This window comes from Montipora capricornis, chromosome 13 (genome assembly GCF_036669925.1).
Source record: "Montipora capricornis isolate CH-2021 chromosome 13, ASM3666992v2, whole genome shotgun sequence".
NCBI classification, from domain to species: Eukaryota; Metazoa; Cnidaria; class Anthozoa; order Scleractinia; family Acroporidae; genus Montipora; species Montipora capricornis.
Genome location: NC_090895.1, coordinates 25,262,061 through 25,282,060, shown reverse-complemented (window position 1 = coordinate 25,282,060; position 20,000 = coordinate 25,262,061). Strand labels below are relative to the sequence as shown.

The 20,000-nt window shown below is 39.4% G+C and overlaps 3 protein-coding genes across 3 annotated transcripts in view; 1 reads left to right on the top strand and 2 right to left on the bottom strand.

The window, feature by feature from the left end:
* LOC138030224 (uncharacterized) overlaps window positions 1-8,105 on the bottom strand; it is a 19,712-nt gene extending 11,607 nt beyond the window's left edge. The window contains exons 1-9 of the mRNA XM_068878109.1: window positions 7,895-8,105; window positions 5,411-5,505; window positions 4,740-4,832; window positions 3,922-4,053; window positions 3,734-3,810; window positions 3,125-3,267; window positions 2,514-2,602; window positions 1,889-1,993; window positions 903-982 (exon numbers count right to left, since the gene is read on the bottom strand). Coding sequence (XP_068734210.1) covers window positions 903-982; window positions 1,889-1,993; window positions 2,514-2,602; window positions 3,125-3,267; window positions 3,734-3,810; window positions 3,922-4,053; window positions 4,740-4,832; window positions 5,411-5,505; window positions 7,895-8,105 — 1,025 coding nt within the window. The remainder of the gene's footprint in view (window positions 1-902; window positions 983-1,888; window positions 1,994-2,513; window positions 2,603-3,124; window positions 3,268-3,733; window positions 3,811-3,921; window positions 4,054-4,739; window positions 4,833-5,410; window positions 5,506-7,894) is intronic.
* A 2,312-nt stretch (window positions 8,106-10,417) lies between these two features.
* The window catches only part of LOC138029337 (uncharacterized), a 41,279-nt gene continuing 31,696 nt past the window's right edge, over window positions 10,418-20,000 (bottom strand). Inside the window, exons 7-8 of the mRNA XM_068877072.1 lie at window positions 12,379-12,844; window positions 10,418-11,747 (exon numbers count right to left, since the gene is read on the bottom strand). Of these exons, the coding sequence (XP_068733173.1) occupies window positions 11,608-11,747; window positions 12,379-12,844 (606 nt within the window). The 3' untranslated portion in view covers window positions 10,418-11,607. The remainder of the gene's footprint in view (window positions 11,748-12,378; window positions 12,845-20,000) is intronic.
* The window catches only part of LOC138029335 (allatostatin-A receptor-like), a 4,331-nt gene continuing 3,645 nt past the window's right edge, over window positions 19,315-20,000 (top strand). The window contains exon 1 of the mRNA XM_068877070.1: window positions 19,315-19,458. The gene's annotated coding sequence lies outside the window, so the exon portion shown is untranslated. The remainder of the gene's footprint in view (window positions 19,459-20,000) is intronic.

Genomic DNA, 20,000 nt, shown 5'->3' with positions numbered 1-20,000 from the left:
TCTTTAATCAACCTCGCCTTGCAAAACGTCCGACTGACAAAAGGGGGATTGCTTACAGTTTGTTGGTGCAAAAATTTGGTATCCTTTGGCATGAGAAAAATAATATCCTTGATCGCACGGATCCCCGTTAATAGGTCCACCTTGAATAATAAGAAATACCAGACCGTGAGCGCAAACTCCGTGCGCTATTGGGGACTAGAGACTTTAAGATCTACGACAGCGACCGCGACGGCGACCGCGACGAAAACGTCACCTCAAAATATAACCTTGCACTATCGTGAGTTCGGGATTAGTCCATCTCGTTCGCGTTGTACAAAGTGGACGAAGTATCCTAAAACCAAATTGGTACGAGCGGTTTCAGAGTAAAAATAAAGAATGAAAGATTCACATTTGTACGTTCGCGTTTTCGTTAAAACCTCAAATTTGGTGATTTCGCGTCGTTCTTACGCAGTGTACCGCACGAGGATGTGCTCAAAAGCGTGCCGCACGTGCAGCACGATTTCCTCCTTTATAAAATGACATGAATGTTGACGTAACTGTCGTAGGTCTCAAAGTCCCTATTCTCTCCGAACAACGTTCCTTAAAGGACTGCGCTGCTTTTTTGAAACAATATTATTGACTTGAAAAAGGCCAAACGGTTTACCATCATTTTTTGCAGACTTCTTAAGCCATTTTCGAGATCATGCCTTCCTCCTCTTCACAGCGAGTCTACGTGCGAAGTTCTTGCTATGGTAAATACTTCTACTAATGAGAACTAATTTTCATCGCAAAATTTCCCCCTTAGACTCGCTTTGAAGAGGAGGCAGACATGAACTCGGAAAGCAACAGTTTCAACTCAATTAAAATACCCCAGAGTTCCGACCGGCCGGGAAGTCAGCTTTAAGCTTTAGATAGGAAATCACCTTTTGGCTTGTCTTTGTCTTAACTTCATCCGAGCCGCTAAGCGTGTTTTCTTTTCTCTGAGGTTCTCCAACAAAACCAGCTAAAGAAGAAAATGAAAAACAGACATAACGTTGAAACAAGGTTATCTAAATAGTGTCGTTTGATTGTCATACTTTGACATCCGTTAACTTGAAGAGGTTTTTATTTTCCAGTAAAGCTATGATCCTCACACTCATGAACGCAATTTTGGAATTGAGAAGCCTGAAAATTTCAGGACTTCAAAGGGGTTTGAACCCGTGATCTCACGATGCCGGTGCGACGCTCTAACCAACTGAGCTATGAAGCCACTGATGTTGGGAACTGTTCATTTGTGGGTTCTAATTTTCCCGTGATGAATTAATCAACGAACGAAATGATATATGAAATTAATCCTATATTGAACTGCGGATGCACTGTATGTAATCAAGTGAAGCTATGATCCTCGCAGTTATGAACACAATTTTAGCACTTGCGTAGAGAAGCCTGAAAAATTCAGGACTTCAACGGGGCTTGAAATCGTGACCTCGCGATGCCGGTGGAACGCTCTAACGTTGATTTCATATCCGCAGTTCAATGTATGATTCATTTCATATATCATTTCGTTCGTTTTCACTTTCCGTTGGTGACTTGGGGAGACTCGGAAAAAAATCCGAATAGCTCACGAGTCTCTTATAGCTCAGTGGAACAGAATGCGAACCAGTAATCGAATGGTCGTAGGTTCGATTCCTACAAAGGAACATTCAGATTTTTTCCGTTTATCGTTACCATCGAAAAATAAATACCTGTATGTACAGATTAGCTAGATTTGTTGGCATTGTATTTATGAATCTAGCTCGTCGATTCAGTCTTTTATAACTCTCAGAGAGTCCTCAATTTTAAAACTAGACTCGACTTGAGGATCTTATTTAAATGTCACATTACTATGATTGACAACTGAATACAAGCACAACAAGTTATTTGAAGATACCTGTTGACAGAAAGGGCAGAACCAGTCTCCCTGTGGCACAGTCAGAAGAGGAGGACGAAGGCAAGCCGTGTGGTAGGCTGCGTCACACTTGTCACAAAGCAGTATCTACAACAGCGTAAGGTTTGGTTTGGTCAACGATAATATGGAGAGACCATCAAAAGCTTTGATTCAAGATCAGAGATCTATGTGTTCCGGCAACGACATTTAAGATCCATAAGCCTTCAGGTTGTGTTTTGAAGTTGATGTAACCTGAAGTCAAGCCAGGCTGAAGCACAGATTGTAGTCATGAGTAGAGTGAAATGTAAACTGAAAGTACAATCCATGTGATGCGAACACAGTTTTCCACACTTCAATTCTGGAAGTTTGCAAGATATTTCCACAGAGAGCAGGGGGATACAATTGTACTTCCCCCTCCCCCACCATGGACATACAGTACTGGTGGTTTTTGAGTGGACAAAGTTGTTGTTAATTTTAATTGTTACCAAACTTTGTTTAAATGAAAAACAAAATCCGTTTGAAAAGTATATAGGGGATGCAGTTCATGTTGTTGTTGTGTGGTCAACATGTACACAAGGAACATTCAAATGTATGTATTTTGCGCTTAGTATTGTTATCATAAACTCACCTTTTCAGGGCTGGCATTGGAAAAACACCTCGCACAAGGATTATCATCGTCAAAGTCATCATCATCTCCATTGGATTCCTTTCTTTTGGCTGCGAAAAAAAGAATCAACCGTTCATTCAGTTTTTAATGTCGAAACAGAAGGCACTTCTTTCTTAGACTTTCACTAAAATTCAAGTTGCCAGGTGAATTGATTAACTGCCAGCCTGAGGGCAGAGAACCGAGTGGTGAAGATGAAGCAGCTCAAAAAAAGTCTTTCCAAAAGCATCTGTGAGGCATGCACACACACACAGTACATGTAGGAGCAGGGAATTGCAATCAGAGACCCTGTTTTTTTTTTCTTCAAAAAAAAAAAAAAAAAAAAAAAAGAAAGGGTGTTTGCATTCAAGAATAAATTTCAATACCAAAAGGGTTGGTTTGCAAGAACATAGACCAAAAATTTAATTAATGCATAAATAGCAGCCAAAAAAATATTATTTCGTTTATGAGTTAATAATTAGACTCACTAACCTAGTTTGCATGAACAAAATACAAAGAAATACTATACTGCTTAGTTTGGCACATCAAAATGGCTACCTTGGCTCTATGTAAAAACTGATCTAATACTTGCTTACCTTTTTTTCCTTTCTTTTTCCCTGGGCTTTTGATCTTTCCCTTCTTTTTCATTTCCTCTCTCTTTGCAAGAGCAATTTCCTTGGGGTTGACTTCAGACTTGGACTCAAGAAATTCAACAACTGCAGAAAGTTCCTCAGTTTCGCTTTGTGGAAAATACAGAGAAAATTAAATTATCCAACTTTGAATAATAATAATAATAATAACAATTTTTAATTAATAACAATTAACCCTTAATACTATAATAATTATTATAATACAATGATGGAATGATTGTTCATCGATATTCACCTCGCTTTAGGTGAATAAAAGTAAGCATGGTTGTCACGTCATGGTGTCTGCTTTCCCAGAGGAAGGTACTGATTCAGAATAAAATCATTACAAGACTTTTCCCATGACTGTTTGCATGGTCTGATCTAAACACGAGGGGGGTGGGGGGGGGGGAAGAATTCTTGAAAGTTATGCAAACCCTTGACTGTGTCTTAGGTTTGCAGAACTGTCTCTCATATTCTCTCAGCCCCCTTGTGTTTAGATCAGGCAAACATGGAAAAAGTCTTCTACTACAGTTGTACTGGCATTTAAATGCAAAAACACCAAAGAGATTCCATTACCCAGCCAGCAGTCTCCAAGATTCACAGTTCACCTCATCCTCTTCAGTGGTATAGAGTCGCACACTATTAGACTTGTCCTAAAGATGAATGATGGAACTTTCACTTGCATTTAAGAGAAATAACCACATACTTTATCTGAAAGAAATTAAAATCTAGACACAAAAAATTTTCAAGTTATGACTTTGTACCTCATGATACCAGTAAATAAACCCATCAAGATCTCGTCCAATAGGCTGCATGCGAAGACCTTCAGCTTCAAAACCCTTATTTACAGAGCTCTTGAGTTTGTCGTTCTGGTCAAACTGGGATTCTAGCAATAGCTACAGATTAAAGATTGGAAATAGCAACAGTGTTACTATCCTGTAATCATGCATACCAGTGTTGTAGTTTTAATAATAATTAATAATAATAATAATAATGATAATAAAAATTGTTATTATTATTTATTATTATTATTATTATTATTATTAGAGCGGTTTTCAAATGAGTGTCGTAAAACCAAAACCAAAGTAATTACTACGGCCAATCAAAAAGGACGGAGACAATCCAGTAAACCAATCAAAACTCGAAGCAATTACACGTAGCCGACACAAAGCGCGGGAAAATGTGCACGCGCAAGCCACGATTGGTTTTGGTTTCACTTCTGATTGGTTGAAAAAATGGCGCGAGAACTTTGAACCAATCACTGAGTGAAGTACATAAACCAAAGTAATTCACTAATTACTTTCGACACTCAATTGAAAACCACTCTATTATTATTGTTATTATAATTATTATTAATTAAAATAATAACAACACTAGTAATTTTAAAAATTACTGCCATCAATGTAGGCCCAGTTGGAATAGTAAACAAATTAATAATTGAAACTAACAACGATTGAAGATTACAAAACAGCAGAATATTAAAATGTCCTCTTTTGTAAAACTTCACAACTAGAATAAAATGAGCACAGTGATTCTGATCCAAATATAATAATTATTATTATCTATCAGAAATTATTGAAACCTTAAAAAGCTCCAGCTTGGATGAAACTTTAAGTTTTTCATAACCAAAATGCTCCAAATCCCAAGTACAGAATAAGCGTTGTCCTTTAACAACCTGAAACAAAGAGGCAATATCTGTAGGAAACCTTTGTCCTCAGGGGGATCTGTTTGGAATAAGATGTACTTATCAAAGATGACTGCAGAATATTTAACACAGCCAACTGCTCCTTGCAGGAATCAAACCTATGGCCTAGTTCTACCAAGTTCATTCATTCATTTATAACCTTTACTGTATTTGTTCATGATAAGGTTAAAATGAATAACAACTGTCATTATTCATTTCTACAAGCTATGTACAGGTTGATTCTTATCAACAAATGTAGGCTATTTAACAATAATTATTATTATTCCACAAGCGTGTGTAGTGCAGAGTTGGCTATAACCAGCCTCATATTCAACAGGTGCGAAAGTAATAATTTATTTTGTTGAAAACTAGATCATTGGACAACGCAATTCTAGAGTTTTGATTGGCTTAGCCATCATGGTTTATTATACATTTAGGGCACTTTCCTTTTGTCAGAACTGGCCGGCCAGACTCGTCCGTTTGCAAAGAAAATACAACAATTTAAAGAAACAATTGCACGATAATCCCTCCCCAAAAAGATTTTCCAGAGGTTAATTCTGACAACCTACCTTCAACAATGACTTTTCCCATTTCTCTGGGTTTACAGAGAATCCTAATCTTCTTAAAAGCTTCTTGTATAATTCTTCTATCAACTCAACATTACCTAAAAAAGTTAAAGTTATCCATGTAATAATGAATCGGCCATTTCTGAGTTCATGTCTGCCTCCTCTAATCAAACCGAGTCTAAGTGCGAAGTTTTTCTCATGAAGGTTACTTGTCATTCATATTTAAAGTAGAAATAATTACCAGACATCAACTCGCAAATGGTCTATTATTATTATTGTAAGCTGATGAATAAAAGCAAAAAAGAATTTTGTACTCTAAATTTTAGACCTTTTTTCTTTCAACGAAAAAGTTATTAATAACCTCTACATTGTACATCTACTCAAAATGTCCCCTTTATTCATTAACTGAGACTTTACGGCCTGAGGAGCGCCCCATTCATGAGTAAACTTGTCTGGCGTTAGACAGAATAAAGTCTATTTATAAGCGGCTACTGGGAGGTAAAGGCTTAATGGGGATGTAGTCTTTGAGTGAACCTGGATGGTGTTAATAGAGGCCCTGCCAGGAGGGGGCAGGGGGGGGGGGGGGTCCCTGTGTCACTTGTCTGAACTTTAAAAGCTCTTGTGTCGGTGATTTGTCAATGTCAATGTTTCACATTGATGTGACTGTTGCTGTCAGAAATTTAAAGAAAGGATGTCGTTTGTCACGATTTCACTTTAAGTGCTGTCGCTACTTTTTAGGCCATAGTGTCTGTCAGAATTTACCTTGGCAGAGCCTCTTGCCAGGCGTTAATGGGTTTAAACACCCTCTACATCTACTAAATAACTATATCCCCTTTAACCTATTGATTCCTAGGGGTGAAAATTAATAGATTTTACTCTGTCTAACGCCAGACGATTTTACACCTCAGTGGGTTAACAACCTCTACATCCAGGCCAGCCCACGTGAGATAATCATAAGGGCTAGAAAGATAGAGGAATAAATGGATCCTTTTGTAGATAAAATGGATAGCTGCTTTACTGTTGGACATAAAAAACTATCAGGCAAAAAAAACTGTTTAACTTGAACTTAAAGCAACAATGAGCCTAATGAGCATGCCAAGTCATGAGTATATTAAGCCAGTGGGGTTGTGACAGCAGCATTTGACTGCTTAACCTGTGACAAAAAAAAGCTGAATATATGAGACACCAACCAAAGAAAAAATCACCCAAAACAATGTTGATACACGGCTTGGTTACAGGATTCAAATTTTCATATTTGTGTCAGTGGTCAGATCATTCCATGGTCAATAATATTAGTTACATGTACTTTATTCCACAAAAACAGTCAGATCATTCCACAATGTATTGTAGTTAGACCATTCCATTTATTTGATGGAAAACTAAAGAAAGATTTCCTGCTCGGTGTTCACATGTAGTTGCCAGAACAAGTTAAAATGGAACGAACTGACTATACAATGTACAGGGGTATGATATGACCATGGAATGATCAGACCTGGTACCGTGTCAGTTGCTGTTAGGCATCACTGCGATAATATGCTGTCTTTGATCAGCTTGATTAGAGTAGATATCCAAATTTTACATTAATTTAGGATTTGAAAGGAAGGTTAGCATGAGGTAGATAGATCAATGGATAGCTCTATACCTGAACTTTATTGTCTAAAACTTTGCAACTAAAACCTGAATTACGCTTAGATTAACAAATAAAATAACAATAAGACTAATAAAAGATCTTTCATAAGAATAAAAAAATGTGCTTAGAGATGGACCATCCTCGCGGCAATTTTGCGTTGTTCTGCAGGTCATACACTTGAATTTCAAGTGTAAAATTCTTGTGAGCACAAGCAATTGTAAGTTAAATCATAATATGGTGTAAGCTCAGAGCACATGGTACAAAGCTCTGAACCATAAATGCGCAAGTTAAATTAAACATCAACTAGTTAAGACTAAATTTTTCAAAACGACGAAAAAAGGGACGATCTCAACTCTCTGTGGGTCGGAAAATAGATCACTGCACCGCCGCACCAAATCGTACCTTTATCCAAGCTACTGTATGGTCAGATCGCGCCACAAAAGACAGCAGATCTGACACGTTCAAACATTGCTACTCAAATGGCAAAGATTCCGCAAAACGCGTTTTTTATCGTGAAAAATTCATATAATACAGCGACTTTTAACAATTTCCTACACTGAAAGCGCTAGCGTCTGAGACAAACTGGGCGGAAAAAGCGAGATGAAAGCGCGCAGCTGTTTCGCATGGCATAATAACCTTTGTTCGTGCGCTGAAAACATAGAGACCTGTATGATCGCGTATACATCATTCGCCGATCACATCATTCCGTGAAAACCTACAAGCCTGAAAACTGCATGAAAAGGCCAACCGTAGGAAGGTTACATAGGCATTTGCCATTTTTTTGCTCAAATGACTGGCGATCGTCGCAGGTAACTAAAATACTTATTGCTCGCCATGCGATCAATTACGATATTTACCGTTTTCAGACGAATGGCTGTTGAATCCATCCTCCAGATCGTCTAACGAAAGGTCAGGAAAATGCAAAAGGTGCTTAAAGTTCTGCAAAAATGACCAAATGATTGCAAAGTCCGGATATTCGGCAGCCCTTCCTGTCTTTTCTACATCAAATCGCATTGTCCCCGTGTCTTCTTCTGGGTCGACCTCGCTAGTTGCCGGAGTGGACGCCATTTTGATTGACAATAATATTGTCCTGGCACCCAGGCTTCCTCGGGATTTGCGAGACGGCGCGCAAGGTCTCGTGACATCTAATACAAGTCACGCAATAAAAACAACACAGCTTCACGTGACGTAAAAAAAAAAATCAAAATTTAAAATTTTGAGTTTTTACCTTCATCAAGTAAAAGACATTTTAAAGATATATCTGCTGGCCTGTTTTCAGCTCGGTAGCATGCTTTGTTTTGAAAATAGAGCAGTCTAATTTTTTACAATGCGTGACATCTGGAAAAATGTCACGTACACGAAAATATCGATTCGCCTTCTGTTTTCGAGTTCTCAATACTAAACCAACATGTTAAGAGAAGTGGCTATGCGAATGTTTTCAAGTTTAACTGAGAGAAAAAATGTTTTGAGAGAGTTGAAGAAAACTCCAGATGTTCCCATTTGTTTCCGGCCGCCATATTGATTTCCCTCTGAGGGATACCAACATTGAGTCTCCACCAAGAGTGGATTATCTAATCCACTAAGCACTATAATTTTGAGTGGTACTCTTTGCCGAATATTTCGAATTTGGAATATCCCACAAACTTTGACACGCTTTTTATTTATCACCCTTCTACAACATCTCATTTTTCTTGACTGGTAAGCGATTTTACTTTTTTCTTTGGGTGATACTTGCGTGACGTGAAAACCAAGAATTTGAGGGTTTGGGAAATGATTGTTATGGCTTGCATTGAAAAATAAAAGAAACCTTGACCAACACTAAAATAGGACGTTGGCAGTAGAAACCTCTCCACAGACATCACTGTTCATACATTAGTTACTGTTAATGGCTTTCTATCAGGGATGGATCTACGATTTTCCTTAGGGGGGGGGGGGTGCATCACAAAGGAATGGCGTAGCTGACAGGTGACGTTTTTTTTTTGCAGAATACCAGTTGTATTAGAAAGCAGCAGGTCAGGGGGGGGGGGGGCAAATTAAACTTCCTTCTGTTATTTAATATCCCCTTGCAATTCGATTATGCAGAGCAATGGCCTGGAACCATTCAAGTCGTCATCTCATGTCCTACCTTTGGCGCAGATAAAGGCAACGCTTATGCTGGAACAAGCGTTAAATTTCACGCGAAAAATCGATATCCCTCGAATCGACAAAGGAATCTTTTCTGAGGTCATTGTTTGCATTTTATTTTATTCACATAAGAGCTTGCTCAAAGAAATCATGCATCATGCTACTTCAAAAGGTAAAAGAACTTGTTTCCAGAGTGGAAAGTATTGAATACGCAAAGAATTTGGAATTATGTGGACGGTCGAATCCGGATATTTTCAAATCCGATGACATCACAAATTCAGATCCAGTCTTTACCACGTAAATATTCAATGGCCGCTGAACGAAATGCTATCGCTTTTAATCAAAAACATAAAACAAACAGCGGTTACAAACATAATGATAAAGCGCATTTTACTTTTGACTTAACGTTTCGTATGCTACAACATACATCGTCAGAATTGACGGTTGAACAAATTCAAATATGGTATATATAAGATTAAGAAGACTGGAACTAAAGAGAATAAGATAAAAATAGTAAGACAAATAGATAGCAGTGAAAACTGACCATTTGATAAAGCCAGATTTTTTGACTGCCAACGTCAAGTCAAAAGTAAAATGCGCTTTATCATTATGTTTGTAACCGCTGTTTGTTTTATGTTTTTGATTAAGTTGAAATGGCCAAAGAACAAATGCTATTTCTGACAGTTGTAGCCTGCAAAATATTTTGCCGGCACGGACAAGAGGACTGGGTCCGGTTGTCTGGTGGGGATTATGGGTAATTTGTCGTACGAGTAGTGAACCGTTAGGAATTTGAATCAGTCTAGGTTAAGATTTCTTCGCCTATTTTTTTGTTCACTTTTTCCCTTAGCCTCCATAGGGTAGTGGCACTTCCATAGGGTTTGGAGAATACGTTCCCTTATTCCTGAAGGGTTTGGGGTTTTCGTATCCGGCAGTGCCCAGTGCACTTTTCCTGTAACAAGTTTTTAGTAGATCAGTACCACCAAGTATGCTAACATATTGCTATGTGGGAGCGGACCTTGTATTCATATGGCAAACAAAATAAACCGGCTTGTGGCGCTTGCTGTCCTACATGAACAAGTATCTACGCAGTTGTGATGTGATTGAGTTAGTTGTGTTGTGTCTGATTGGGTAGTAAAGTCAAAATTAGGTAGTCTTAGCCTTCACAGGACATTTCGTGTTAGATATAAAAATTGGGCATGCATCTAAGTTCGTGGATAGATCGTTACACAGCATTGCAGATAATAAGTTAGTGTTTATATCGGTAAGTTTAATAATTCTGGACGTAATTTTATTTGTAAGTTGCTATCTAATTGCCTACTTTCACAGATTTAAACTGTTACGTGGGCTCTCTTACGTATCAGATAGTTTGAAAATCAACGTTTTGTGTAGAGGGGGCCTACGTATCCTCCTTAATTTATCTCGGAATACAAGATATTCTAACCATTAGATGGCTCAGTCAAGAGTGGCACTTTCTCGTTAGTCTCGAGTATTGCCAGACGAATTCTTCGGTCACCATAGAAAAAAAACTACGTCCTTTCGTTCACGAAATAATGAGGTGAACATTTGCCATGGCCTTCATAACTGAATGAGATGTTGCACAATCTCCACAATGTTATTCCTCGCAATATTCTTGCACTCCCGTGATAAGACGGCCATGTTGGTACCAAAACAAATAAAAATAATGTAGCTCAATTGTGCATAATAATATAATGAAATTTAAATTTCCAAAAGAATTATTCGCTGTTGTTCCTTCCATCAACAAGGCCGGCCACCGTGACGTCGGGTGAACTTCGCTCCCAGTCTCCTATAGCTCAGCAGTGGAGCTCCCGAACAAATTATTGGAAGGTCGAGAGTTCACCGTCGACTCTTGCAAAGGAGCACTCGGATGTTTTCCGAGTGTCCCCGAGTCACCATATCGACGAAAATTACATCCTTTCAACTCTCCTCGTTGATGATTCAGAATGATACTCGGATAATCGAACATGAGTGGAACCTCTGACCTTCCGATTACGAGCACTGTGCTAGAGGAAGCTTGTATCATTACATTTTATAGTCGGACTTTTATATATATGTAGTTATAGTTTTTAGATACTTGTATTTTTGTAATTTATTCCTACTATTCATTTGAGGGCCACAAGTTTATAAGCTATTAGCTATTTCGTGTTACCCTCACTAAACAATCGAAAATAAAGTGCTTATACTTACTTACTAAGAAATCGAAAATCGTCCTGTTATCTTCGCACAACGAGACGACTGGCGCCTAACGGACGTATAAGTCACTGAAATATAGCTTTAAAATCTTTGAATAGATGTACAGTTGTATTGAACTAGAAGTGATTTATCTTTGAATTCCTTTTGGGTGACCTCCATTCTCTTTAGCCAGAGTTCACTTTTCCTTCTTCACCATGCCAAACCGACGCCAGCACCGCCATATATGGATATTAATTCACGGCGAGTTTTGCCGCGTTACAGTCTTGGATATTTTCCTCAGCTTATCGTTATTCTTCCCCTTTTTTGAGCCGTTTTTCTTGGCAACATAAATTTTTGGAAAGTATGAATAGGTAAACGGTCGGGTCATCTCCAAATCTGAAAAGAAAATGAGATAAGACAACAGAGAAATGACAAAATCTTTATAAAGACAAAAAAATCTCCATGACCAATGCAAGCCACAAAAAGACAAAATAATAATAATAATAAATTGCCTTTCATGACTGCCTTGAGAGAATAAGATACGTTTAAGATATGGTTTGTCTAGAGAGGCTGCCATATCAATCAATCAATTGCAATCAATCAATCAATCAATCAATCAATCAATCAATCACTCACTCACTCACTCACTCACTCACTCTCTCACTCTCTCACTCACTCACTCAATCAATCAATCAATCAATCAATCAATTAATCAAAGATCCTTGCTTTGGTGCCAAATTCTTGTTCTTGCCTTTCGTGACTGCCTTGAGGGATACGTTTAAGATATGGTTTGTCTAGAGAGGCTGCCTTATCAATCAATCAATTGCAATCAATCAATCAATCACTCACTCACTCACTCACTCACTCACTCAATCAATCAATCAATTGCAATCAATCAATCAATCACTCACTCACTCACTCACTCAATCAATCAATCAAAGATCCTTGCTTTGACGCCAAATTCTGTTCTTAGGAAAAAAAACAACAACTTTTGGCAGATTTAACTGAATCTTCTTCATGAACTTACTGAATCGATGCCTTGGGTCCAACCCATATCTATTATAATAATCTTCATCGTTTTCGCCTGGGGAAGACTGGTCTGTTGATGATGATTCGAGCTGATTATTTTTCAGTTCCTTTTCACTTTCATTGTCTTGGTCATCTTTCATCTTCTTTCGTTTCTTTCCTTTTCCTTTTTTCTTGGGTCTTAGAATTTTCGGAAGTTTATTTCTGTCCCCCAGAGTATAAAGATCAAACCCAGTATCACTCAATTTTTCAGCATCACTTTTGTTTCTTGAATTTGACTCCAGGTATCCGGTTTCCCCAATAACGTGCAGTCCAGTCTCCATTCCATAGCCCTCTTCGTTCCTGCTCTGTGGCGTATTTGGGTGATACCCTTCTGTCCCGCTGGACGAAGAACTTTTTTTTGACGAAGCCGAACTTCTTGCGGACGGAATTGGTGGCATGAGAGATTGTCGTCTTGGTCTTGGCGTCTGGGAAATAAAGTCAAGGTAAAGAAAATTGGCGAATCGCATGAGTTTTCCGCCAGATCGAGGCAGGTATTCCGGAACGCGATAGAAGGGAGCTTGGAGATACAGCAATATAGCGATGCCTCGTTAAGTCTGCGTCAGCAGCGTATGGGTCTTCATTGAAAAACGCAAATTTAGAGTTACATCCATACAATGTGAGTTGGGGAGGGGAGTGCAATTACTGTATCATGCGTTTTGATTGTGGATTAGAAATTGGGCAAACGCTCTCGTTCAATATTGTTACTGAGTCTGCAAAAAATATACTCTTGCTTATTTATACCAAATTGCACTTGACAAGATCAACACCAGCCCCCCTGTTCTACGCACAGGCCAGGTAACTCAGTACACAACTATGAACCTCGGTCCGAAGCTATTAACGACGCAACTCATTCTCGACACTGCTATTACGATAATCATATAGTATCAACCGGCTTTGAATGTACGATTATCATTATTTCATGACACTGACAGTTGGAAAGGAATTCTGGGAATTAAACAATTTTCTTTTAAAATTCAACCTAGATATCCGGACTCGGGACTCGGGACTCGGGACTCGAACCTACGATTAATAGCTTACCTGTCACCGCCCCTAATCACTAAAGGACCGAGTCGCCGCTTGCTTCGATAGAATTTTTAAACACAATAATCTAATTTATTTGTCATAAGACGGGGACGTAAACGTGCGCTAACACTCGCTAAATACTAACGAGAAAGGTCAGGCCACACTTAAAACAAAGCTCACCATTTTGATTTTGAAATCAGTGCTTAGGCTTAAACATTGAATTATAGTGAGCCTATTCTAGATGTCAGGCAACAAGTAACAAACATTGAAGAAACTTTGTAACTTGTTCATCGTGGTGTAGTGAATAGAAGCTGTTCTTATAAGTCGAAGCTCCGTGTTCAAATCCTGTCCAGGGACTACTTTTACCTTTTTTTTCTTTTTATCTGCTACCACAAGTCTTGGGACTTAGACCAGCGTATATGGCATGTAATTATGGTTATTATATATATTTAAAATACAACCACAAGATAAAAATAATACCAATAATACAATAAGAACAACCAAATAACATTACAAGACCCATATTGTACCAAATGAAATCAGCAATTCAATTAACAAATGAAAGAATGAAATACGTAATCAAATAGGCTGTAAATAGGTTTTTCTCTGGCTTTCGCTATTTTAGCTTCTCTTTAAAATGTCAACGTTACACTGTATTTTCACTTAGTTTAGCTTTTTTAAAAGTGCTCGTCAAACCTAAATTTGCTTCAGACAAGTGGAGGATCAACTTTTTTCCTTTCAAGCCCTTGTAAATATCACTTCAATACACTGAAGCGTTCATGATGTTGTCAACCTCAACCTCATTTTAACGAGGATTTAATTAAACCGGATACCTGTATACAGTATATCGGGAGGAACCGATAACTTTCCTTCGTTTCTGCAATTTCGCTTTCACTTTCCAATAAATGATTCTCTGTACTGCAAATACAAACAAGATGAACTTTTGCCTAGGAATTGAAACAACAAATTGAACTGGGAACTATTTGTTTCCATTACATGAGGAATCCTAAATCTCTGCCTGGATTGGTCAAAAAGAAATTTTTGTTTAAACATACGGTGCAAAGCTGATTACATCAACTAAGGTTCGCATTTCTAGAATTAAAGTTTTTCAGTTTGAAAAATCACAGGAAAAACTGACAAAACAGACTTTAGTTCACAAAAGAAACTGTGACTACAAGTACCAGTGTGGGTAAGACAGCAGTCCATCCTTAAAGCTTCCCAAGCACCAGTTCTGACTACCACATCTACACCTAAGTCTACAACATGTAGTTTGCGAGCCCCGGCACCTTCATTCCCTCCAGGAGCTGTAACACAGACTGTATATGCCGGTCATTACCTTGAACCTGAGCTTGGTTACCCTACTCAAGGAGAATTACCTAACGTTTAAACTATCCCTCCAGCAAGAAATTATTCCGTCATTGGTCCCTCACCAATCATGTCAGCTGTCACTACACCTGTTTACCAGTCGGTTCATCCCAGAGTCAAGGACACTCCGTCGGTGAAGGTTAGGAAAGGGTAGCTTCCTCATTGGAAAGGTGCATGGGCAAACTAACCGAGCAAATTTGAAACAACGTCCTGTGAGAAAACAGCTGTTTGTCTCGGGACTCTTGCCTAAGCATTCAATCTCTGTATTCAGTGGTGACCCTCTACAATATTCTGTATGGGAAAGTGCCTTTAATGCCCTAGTGAATTCCAGGCCTATTGAACATGATATCTAGTTAAACCTTTTTAATCAGCATGTAGCAGGAAAACCAAAGCAAGTTGTGGAACATTATCTTCTGATGGAACAGAAGATGCATACCAGAAGGCCAGATCTGTGTTAGAGGAGAGGTATGGAAATTGCAATGTTGTCCGTACAGCTTTTATTAATTTAACCAGCTTTAGAAATGGATCAAGATAATTCCAAGGGATACTTCTGGCCTGAGAGAGTTTTCAGACCTACTGGATAAGGTTTTAGCAGCAAGCGAAACTATTCCAAGACTTTCCATTTTAGAGTATCCAAAGAAAAAGGTGAAATTGTTAGCCAAACTAACCTACTATCTGGAAGTCAAGTGGAGAAAGGTATTTAAACTATGGAGGCACGCTAATGGTGAAGCCAGTTATCCTTCCTTTCTCAAGTTTGCTGGATTTGTCAGGGAGGCAGTAAAAAGAGGAAATATTCCGGAACTTGAAGGCATGATCACATCAACCACACAAACGCCTGTAAGGAATCAGAAACCAAAGTATGAGAAGAACATGGCTAGTTCCCTGTCTACATCTGGCAAGAGTGGCATCAACCATGAACCGAACCCCGAGGAGCCAAACAAGCAAAAGCGTTCTTGTCCAACTGACTCAAGCAAATGTCTGTTCTGTGGTCAAGGACATAAGTTAGATGACTGTCAATATTTCTGCAAGAAGCCATTCAGCGAAAGGAGAGACCTTTTCTTTCATGAACGTTTGTGCATGGGCTGTGCAATCAGTAAGAGTCATCAAGTGAAAGATTGCAAAGAAAGGTCCAAGTGTAAAACGTGCTCAGGGATGCACCCCACCTGCCTTCAAAAGGGACAATCACAAGTCGATGTCGTCGTTTCCAATTGTGTGAGAGCATGTATGCTTCCTGACCAAGGTGGTCGATCTTATCGTACCTTGCTTGTACCAGTATCAATCAGGCCAGTGGGCCAGTCAGTAAAAGAAATCTTGCAGTATGCAGTCCTTGACGACAATTCAAATGTCGGCTTTGTGTCCCAGACTTTGAGCAAATGGTTCAATCTGGAGGGTCCATCAACTGCACTCCTGTTGACGACAATGCAAGAGCAGAACGCAAGAGTGAAAATCAGTAAGATCCGCGGATTGGAAGTCCTGGATTACCGCAGAGAGTGTTGTAAAGAAGGCAGTGGCCTTCAGCCGAGGAGATGTTTCAGCCAATCGGTCAAAAATTCCAAAGCTTGAAGTTGCGAGAGAATGGGAACATCTGAATAGTGTTGCTAACAGATTAGCACCATACCATCCAGACGCAGAGATCTTTATCTTGATTGGTAACAATTGTCCAAAGGCTATCCGGCCGAGAGAAATAGTATGCTCTGAGAACCGCACTTGGCTGGTGTGTGATCGGAAGAGTCTGCAAGTCAAGTAACAGAGAGGATAGAGAAGACGGTGTGTGCAATAGAATCGAAGTGTCAGAAATTCCAAGCGGATTTGCATTCTCTACAAAGGCTAAAGAGATCATTGACCCAGAGAAAATGTCCGTGTGTTGGAGACTGACTTTGCTGAGACAAGTGACAAGAAGAAACCATATTCCGTGGTAGATGAGAGATTTCTGAGGATCCTGGAGAATGGTGTGAAGAAGCAATCTGATGGACGGTACGAAATACCACTTCCCTTGAAGTCTGACAATGTGTGTCTTGCCAACAACCGTCAGCTTGCTGTAAAAGGATGGAACCAACGGAATGCAAGATTCAAAAAGAATCCGAAGTTCTTCACAGACTACCAGACCTTTATAAATAATCTAACTTCTCACTGTGCAGAAAGAGTCCCTGCTGATCGTCTTGAGGTACAAGATAGCAAAGTTAACTATGATCCTTATACAGGAGTCTACCATCCCAAGAAACCAGGACAGATACGCGCAGTATTTGAATGTTCAGCGCAGTACAATGGTGTCAGCTTCAATGACTACCTGCTGCAAAGTCCTCAATTTATGAATGATCTGTTGGGGATCCTGTGTCGTTTTCGCCAAGAAACTGTTGCCCTCAGGACGGACGTAAGGGGCATGTTCCATCCGTTTGTGGTCTGGGAAGAACAAAGAGACCTATTGCGTTTCTTTTGGTGGCTGAACAGAGACCCGTCAAAGGAGGTAGCTGAGTACCGCATGAAAGCTCACCTGTTCGGCGCCAGCAGCTCCCCAGGTTGTGCGCTCTTTGGGATCAGACGAGCAGCAGATAATGGTGAAGAAGAATTCGGTGCCGATGCACCTACATTCATACGCAAGAATTTCTATGTAAATGATGGGCTTAAATCTGTGCCAACCGTTACTGAACGCCACATCTGCAGAGACAAGCAGAGATCAGTCAAGAAAGAAAAGACAAGTGCTACGTAAAGCCGGTTCGCTCTACAAATTGGATCCTTTTCTGGACCAAGATGGTCTAATTCGTGTAGGTGATCGTATCAGAAGAGCAAATGTGTCAGTAGATACGAAGCATCCAGTTATTATTCCGGGAACGGGACATTTGACTGAACTATTAATTCGTCACCACCACTTGAAAGTAAACCACATGGGTCGAGGGATGACGCAAAACGAGCTTCGCCAAAATGGCTATTGGATACTTAAAGGTTCGTCAAGAGTGGCCAGGTCAATATTCAATTGTGTGACGTGTAGCCGACTACGTAAATCCGAAGAAGAAGAGAAAATGGCTTGTCTTCCAAAAGACCGACTCAACCCAGCACCCACATTTTCTTATAGTGCTGTTGACTTTGTTGGCCCTTTCATTGTCAGGGAAAGGAGGAGTATAATATCAAATGTTATGGAGTACTGTTTAGGTGTATGGGATCGAGGAGTGTTCATTTGGAGACTGCCAATTCACTGGACAAGTCGTTTTATGAATCGCAGAGGCGCAGTGAGACAACTGAGGAGCGACCAAGGAGCCAACTTCATTGGTTCTCGAAACGAGCTCAAAACAACCTTATCCGACATGAATCAAGACCAGTTCCAAGAGAACGTGTTGAGAAATAAATGTGAGTGGATCCAATTCAAGTTCAATGCACCACATTGTGGTCACAAGGGAGGTCCGTAGGAACGTTTCATTCGCACGGTGCGCCATGCTCTTGAACCTCTGCTGATGAAAGTTGGAAACCAACTCGATGATGAAACTGCGCGAACATTTGTTACGGTGGAGTGTATCGTCAACTCAAGACCTCTCAGTGTTGACTACCTGTCTGACGCAAAAGCACCCGAGCCGTTAACGCCTAACCACCTTCCCACTATGAAACCGAAACGAGTGGTACCGCCTCCAGGAGAGTTTCAAAGACCTGACGTTTATTGTCATAGAAGATGGAGAAGAATGCAATTTTGTGCAAATGAATTCTGGCTGAGATGGCGTGAAGAATATCTACAAATGTTACAAGTTATACACAAATGGGTTCGTCCAAGGAAAAACCTCACCGTTGGTGTTTAATGTTGGAACAGATATTTACAGTATCTTTTGAGTCTATATGGGCTCGAACTTAGTATATTTTTTTGTTCTAAAGCCCTATTTACATGCAAGTTAAAGTTTTCATACTTTGCAACTGTAAACCCAGTTGGGGAGCCATGTTACTGCAGTACCGCAATAATCATGACGGGCTCCTGCAGTAATAGATTAAGTGTCTGCGATTTTCGCCAATTAGCTAGGTAACCGAGTCGGGAGTAGTGCTTCCCGCCATGTTGTTTTGCACTTCACATGTGTGATGTGTTCTATGTAGTGTTCGAGCCGCCGTTAAGCGGTACTAAGTTGTCATCTCAAGCTCTAAATATATAATTTGATTTATTTTGCGAATAACAACGACGTCTGGATTTGTTGAAACTCCTCGGGACGCCAGGTGTGCGTACGGGGAAGCCACAATTTGCGTTAATTTGTTTAGTTGAGTTTACAGTGTCCCCAATTAGTACTCTAGCACTACAAGATTTGACACTTAAATGAAGTTACTTTCTTTCTTTTCTTTTTATTTCATAAAAAAATAATTACTATAAATACAAGGCTCCAAATTAAAGTAAAAGAAAGACACGGTCGAACAAATGAGTAGTAATCGTTTGTCCTGATTTCAAGTCTTCCTGAATACAGAGAGATGAAGGACAGACAGTGTGTGGTGGATTTTTTCGATCATCTTTAACTTTGATGGTCGGATGTAAACTTAATTAAAAGGGCAAAAAAACAGTAGACTAACTTATTTGTAAAAGAAAAGTGGTTGTCGTTTTATGCAAATTTTTAATGACATTGTCTTTAAAAAAAGGGTAAGAATGAAGGAGGCTTTTCACGGTGCAAATTTGCAGTCAAGAAAACGACCAGTAAGTTGATTGTATATTTCGTCCGTATATCCTGGATAAAATAATTTTTTGTTTGAGATAAAGGGCCTGTGACTTTAGCTTGTTATGCCGGTGCATCCAAAGTTTAGGGACAATTTGGCTTAAAATTCCGGCCACCGAAAAAAAAAAGAAGGAAAGATAAACATGGAGTGTCAACGTTTCGATAAAAGACATAACCTTATCGGACATAAGAGTTTCCAAACGGGTATCAAGATGTTCATATTTTATATGCTATAACATTGGATTCTACATTTGAGTTCTGATCTGGGGAAAAGACAGAGAGTTGTTGTTCAGCACGAGGCAGGTGGAAAGAGCCAGCTCTAATCGAAAGCCTTAAAACGCGCTCAACAAAAAAGATTTTAATTTACTTGGTCATAACTTTTATCGCTCTCAGCTTTTAACTTTACTAGACAAAGTGTTACCGATTTCGGAAATGAAATGGATATTCTTAGCGAAATACTCCAAGACAAATGTCGCATCCAGCGTCATAGCGTTAATTAATCATCGCGTCACAAGTGCATGGT